Source organism: Quercus suber, unplaced genomic scaffold (assembly GCF_002906115.3).
Source record: "Quercus suber isolate HL8 unplaced genomic scaffold, Cork oak 2.0 scaffold_27, whole genome shotgun sequence".
Classification (NCBI taxonomy): Eukaryota; Viridiplantae; Streptophyta; class Magnoliopsida; order Fagales; family Fagaceae; genus Quercus; species Quercus suber.
Genome location: NW_027069492.1, coordinates 380620 through 386619, shown reverse-complemented (window position 1 = coordinate 386619; position 6000 = coordinate 380620). Strand labels below are relative to the sequence as shown.

The 6000-nt window shown below is 31.0% G+C and overlaps 1 protein-coding gene across 1 annotated transcript; it reads right to left on the bottom strand.

Annotated features, from left to right (window-relative positions):
• Positions 1-666: 666 nt before the first annotated feature.
• Positions 667-1702, bottom strand: LOC112035597 (heavy metal-associated isoprenylated plant protein 45). The gene is made up of 3 exons (XM_065769218.1): positions 1636-1702; positions 1458-1540; positions 667-1037 (listed from the first exon to the last, which is right to left on the bottom strand). The coding sequence occupies exons 1-3, from the start codon at positions 1681-1683 to the stop codon at positions 701-703; spliced, it is 468 nt and encodes a 155-aa protein (XP_065625290.1). The 5' UTR covers positions 1684-1702; the 3' UTR covers positions 667-700.
• Between the last annotated feature and the right edge of the window lie 4298 nt (positions 1703-6000).

The window sequence follows — 6000 nt, the reverse complement described above, 5'->3', positions numbered from 1 at the left end:
TGAATTATTGAGTGTAAAAATCGAAGAATTCGAATATAATTATATTCTAAATTGGAATTCAATTTTCCACCACGTGTCCATTTATTTTTATTTTTTATTTTTGTGGCAAGTGAATTATGGTGCAAAAAATTGAAGAGATATATATATATATATAATATGAGAAACTATTACATATTTTAGAAATGTATGATTTCATAAAAGTGTAAGCTAATATTATGTATAATTTGAATATCTTTTAAAAAAAATGTATAATTATGATTGTTTTTAATTGTAGTTGTGCATGTGCATGAGACTGCACATTAGTATATATAGAGCAAGAAACTTGCCACTAATTGAGTGTATAAATTGAATTTACTCTTAAGCTATCTACCCAATGTGCTTCCATGCCAAACACGTTAAATGTAATAACCACAACAAAAGTCATCTTCGATTGAAGCGACAGTTTTAGGCACCCTTGAAGCAACCAATTCAGAAAACAATTCCTCATGTCACGCAAAAGAAGAAGAAGAAGAAGTAAATATTCATGTTTTCACTCTCATTTTCAATATTCCTACCAAACACCCATTTTCCAAAAACTGTTATTGTCAAAATAACTGATCGAGCGTATTATAAGGTCAAATAATATATTTAAAATTGATGCACAATTAATATAAATATATATAATAATGTATACATGATTTCGGATAAAAATTAAGTATAATCACATAATGGTGCAATAGGCATGAACGTTATCATCACTGAAAAGATGGACAGTTTGATCAGGGACAGTTGAGTAAGCTTGATCTGGGAAGTATCCATGTACACTTTCGTTAAAGCCATGCCTGTAGTAGTTATAAGAGGTTGTGAACGTAGACTCGTCTAAGTAGCGAGCAGCGTAGGGATAATATTCACTGTCATATGGGAATGGCCATAACTCTGCTCTCCTTCCTGTTCTTCTCACAACCTTCAGCACCTTCCTCTCGTCAATGTATCCTGTAACGGTCACCTTTTGTTGGTCCATGTCGATTTCCAAGCTATCAACACCTGCTTCCAATATGAATTTGTGCGCGAGAGAGAGAGAGAGAGAGAGAGAGAGAGAGAGAGATACAGAGAGTTGAAGAATCAACAAGAGCTCCAAGCTCAACAGGTTAATAAATTTAGAACGGTGCATAAGTCTGAATTGCATATATAACATTATTTCTTAACAGCTTAAACTTTTAGGACAATTAATAATTTATTATAAAGTTAATGAAAATCTAATTAAGAACACCCACCTCCCAAAACTAAAGAAAGAAAGGAATTAAAAAGAAAGAAAAGCATTTGAAATCTTAATCCATTTCTAAGTACATGGTCGTGTTTGAACATGATTTAATGATTTTTTTTCTTTCTCCTTTTGTAGTCAATGTCTATATATGTGAAAGTAAATCTTGAGTGAATAAAATAACAATCAAATTAATTGGGGTGTATTAGTAAATGAATTCTTGCCCTCTATTCTCGAGATTGCTCTTCGAATTCTCTTTTCACATCCTTCACAATCCATGTGCACCATGAGTTCCACAATCTGTGAGGTAGACCAATGAAAAAGATGGAAAATGAATTAATCATCAAACACATCAATAAATACCAAATCTGGCATGCAAGAGATGTATCACTTACAGACATGGCATTATATACTTGTGCCTTCCTAGCTCGCCAACCAAACATGATGGGAGATATTGCTGTTGCTCCACAAATTAAACCTGAATAATACACTCTTCTTCTGTCTTATGGTACATTAATTTTATCCTAAATACATATATATGCCTTTCTTGATAAGCACCTTGTTTTCATCATGTATAGGCAGTTGATTTTGCTTGTGTTAACTGTCACTTTTGACACAAGCTTTATATTCCATGCTAATATTCCATTCCTTTAACTTGAAAGGTCTCATTTCAATTTTTTTTTTCCTGCAGAAACAAACTATGGATTAATTATGGCGGCATTTTCAAAATTCATCCCGAACTTATACAAATTTTTACAATTGAGATTAATTGGTAATGTCAACCTAACAATCCATAAACGATGTTAAGTAAAAAAAATCATTGAGTTGATTGGGGTGGACATTGCAAATAAATGGGAAATAACCCATCTCATCACCCAATGGTCCCAATCAACCCAATTATTTGTAATTTTTTAAACTAAATTAAGATAGTGGATTAAACCTTACAATTTGATTTTAAGGTAAACCTTTCAAATTAATCTTAAATTAGAGTAACGGTTTCAAAATTTTGTAGTTTACAGTGAAATTTTTAATGACCTTGTAGTTTTAGGTAGTTAATAGATGTTTTTATTTTTATTTTCGTTTTACCTGGGGAGGAAACAAATTAACCTAACTAGCCCAACAAAACATTATCTCATTCCCAGCTACTATCTTTATCACAAGTCCATCCTTCACGAGTTTTGAAGGCATTCCACTTTTTAGCTGAATTTCCCCTTTGTCATAAAAGTATAAGAACATAAAAATGACCAAAATGTTCAAATTGTTTTTCAATTCGAATATTATCCTCACTTGATTCTTTCTTCTTTTTGGCTAGCTATATTCCTCAATTTTAAATTATAAGCTGAGAATTTAAAAAGGTTTGTGCATGCTCTATTATTGAAACTAGCATGTAGTCTGTGCTTACGCATGGAAATATTAACAATTGTGATGATAAGATGTTTATCTTAGTAGATTTAGTTTCTATATTGAGCATTATAAATGGAGGTAACTTAACACTAACATTTAAAAATCAAATTGGACACATAGCACAAAATTAAACTACATTTAGAAATTAATTTGATTTGATTTGATTTCTAAAATTGAACTTCAACTTAATATAATATATATGATTATATTTTTGTCCACTTTTAACAAATTAACAAAATCTTAATCCAAACACACTAAAAACTATTAAAAAATAATAATTGATCATTGAGCTTGAAATCTTCTTGGAGGCACCAATAAAGCGCTAATGTATGAGAGTGTGAAGTAAGGAAGAGTGGGATTGAACATTGTGTTTGAACCCGTTCTTACTCTGAGAAATCCGTAAGGAGGAGGAGAGAGCAGTGTGTGGATCTAGTTGGTAGAGGTTGAGAGAGGAGGAGGCATGGGATGACAATATGGAATTAGGAGGAGATGATGTTTTACTTTTATAGCCTTTCTCGTTGGACTCCTTGGTTCTAGTTGTGGGATTAGAAGAGCTCCAGACTCTATTGAGATTACCCATAAAAGTGTGCAGGTGAGATGTTCTTACTTAGGCCAATGAGTATTATCATTGTGGTTTTCTTGGCTTCTGTGTTAAATGTTAATGCATCATTTATTTGGGCACAAAAACTAGAAAATTTAGATAAGATACATAACACAAAATTGGAGTCTAATTTATAATCTCCATAAAAGTGTACAGGTAAGATGTTCTTACTTAGGCCAATGAGCATTATCATTGTGGTTTTCTTGACTTTCGTGTTAAATGTTAATGCATCATTTATTTGGACACAAAAATTAGAAAATTTAGATAAGATATATGACACAAAATTAGAGTCAAATTTATAATCTAATTAGATTTTTTTTTTAGTTTTGGTTAGGACAAGTGGCGCAAAATTGAGAATCCAGTTGAAATCTAATTGAATTTTCTCTCAGCTTCACCTTTATTATATATATAGATATATAGACTAGCCGCGATCCCACACGTGATAATTTTTTTAGAGTGGTTTCATTAAATTTTTTTTTACAATTTGACTAATTTAATAAAGGTAATGTATTTCATAATCATATTTTTTATTTAGTATAGGAGCAATCATAAATGTAATATAAGAACAATCATAAATCATAAATATAAACTTAAACAATTTTATTTTTATTTATTATAGGAACAATCATAAATCATAAATATAAATTTTGTCGTATTAAAATAAAAACAATACAATTTTTCTTTGAAATTCAAAAGGTAAGTTAACGAAAATATTCATTTTTATAAAATTTATTTACAACATTTTGTGAATCATTAAAAAGAATATAAATTTTGGAAATTTTTCTTTTAATTTTAAACAAATTTTCTTAAACCCCATTTTTTATACCCTACAATCCAAAATGCCAATAAACGTAATTAACTTAAAAAATTAATAAACTACAACGATTAATTGGACCAATTAGGAAAACATTTTGTTGTTTATAATGTTAAGGTTATTTTCTTTAAAGAAATTGCAATTTTGTCCACCCAAAACATATTATCAAAAAAAAAAAAAAAAACAATCATAGTTTAACATCTAAATTGTTCACTATAAAAAACAAATACTAATTCTAATTTGCAAAACAACTAATTATTAACCCAAATCAAATCAAACTAAATGGGATAAAGAAAAAGAACTTGCGATCGAAAATTGGAATACCAAAAATATTAACAAATGTGATGTGACAATTGAGTTAGCAATAACAAAAAGAACCATTAGTAGGGGGAAAAAATGTGGTTGAAATAATATAAAAAAAATAATTAAAAAAATCCACCAAAAGAGAAATTGTTTTTTGAGAAAGAGAGAGAGTATTGACCTTTTTGTCATGGACAACTTGGAAGGAATAGGGGATAGAGATGGAAATGAAGTAAGAAAAATTTATGTGAAATTGTAGACTTTAAGAAGATATAAAAGAAAAATTTAAAATTCTAAAGGGAATCAAATGAAATTTAAAAAAAGAAAAAATTATTGGAGGGGATGAAAGATTGAACTAAAAAGACAATGGTTGAAGAAGATGAAAAGATGAATAAAGTAAGAATTGCCAAAAAAAAAGATGCTAAAAGATGCAGTGCATAAAGAGCTTTATAAAATTTATTACAAAATTTCCATAATTATATATGGTATAGATATGTATAGACATTGTTTTTGGTTTTTGATTATTCATTTATTTCATTATTTAGTTATACACATTTAAATATAAAGTGGATGAATATGTAAAGGTAAAATTATAACCAATGCTAAAATCGCCCAAGATGAATGTGTAAAGCAATAATCTATTTATATTTTTTAAAATATGAATAAAAAATAAATAAGATAAATAATAATTATGTGGCTAATGACATGGCGATGATGTGGTGCAATAAGAGCTAGGGTTGTTCATGGGTCAGGTCGAATCAAGTTTGGCTGACCCGCACCTGACCCAATTGAATTGGGTGAATAGAAAATGAACTCGCGATCGACCGAATGCTCGAGTCGGACTCAGTGACATGGATCATTGGTTAAATAGGTCGAAATCGTCAAGTGATTTCGGGACTAAATCACAACAAAAAAGAAATCAAAATTCATATAACACAAAGCAAGTCCAAAAACATCAGATCCATGAGACTGAAACAAAAAAGAGGGAGATAAGACAAAACCCCACCACCACCACCATTCCTTCTCCCACCATCACCATATCCACAAGATTAGTACATTTAAAAAAAAAAAAAAATTCACTAACTCAAATTGCACAAGATCAGAGGAGGGATTCATCAAGATGATTTTCAAATTGAACTTTGAGTTAGCAACAGCAACTATAGCAGCGATAGCGACAATAGGCCTAAATCGACATCAATGTAGTATGGAGGCTATGGTTAGGGGCGGCAACAGAGCCCAACTTGGCGACAGGAGTTGACGACAATAAGGAGGCTAGGGTTAGGGATTTAGAGAGAGAGAGAGAGAGAGAGAGAGAGAGAGGAGAGAGAATTTTTTTTGAAAGTAACAAAGGTTGAGGTTGAGGTGTGTTTTTTGTTTTTGAGAAAGGTTGAGGTCTGATTGTCTGAGGTGTGTTTAGCGTAGAAGGTACCAAGTTCAAGCATTTCCTTTTTAAAATTATGGGCGGTCAGGTCGGTTTATACAAGTTAGAATTCAAGGGACCTAAAACCAACCCGAAAACCGATTTTTAAATTTATCAAACCCGTACTCAACCCGTTTGGGCATTCAAATTTGCTCGTGGGTCTTCAGGTCAAATCGGGTTGGGCAGGTGAGTTGGGTTTGACGGGTTGATGAATAGCCCTA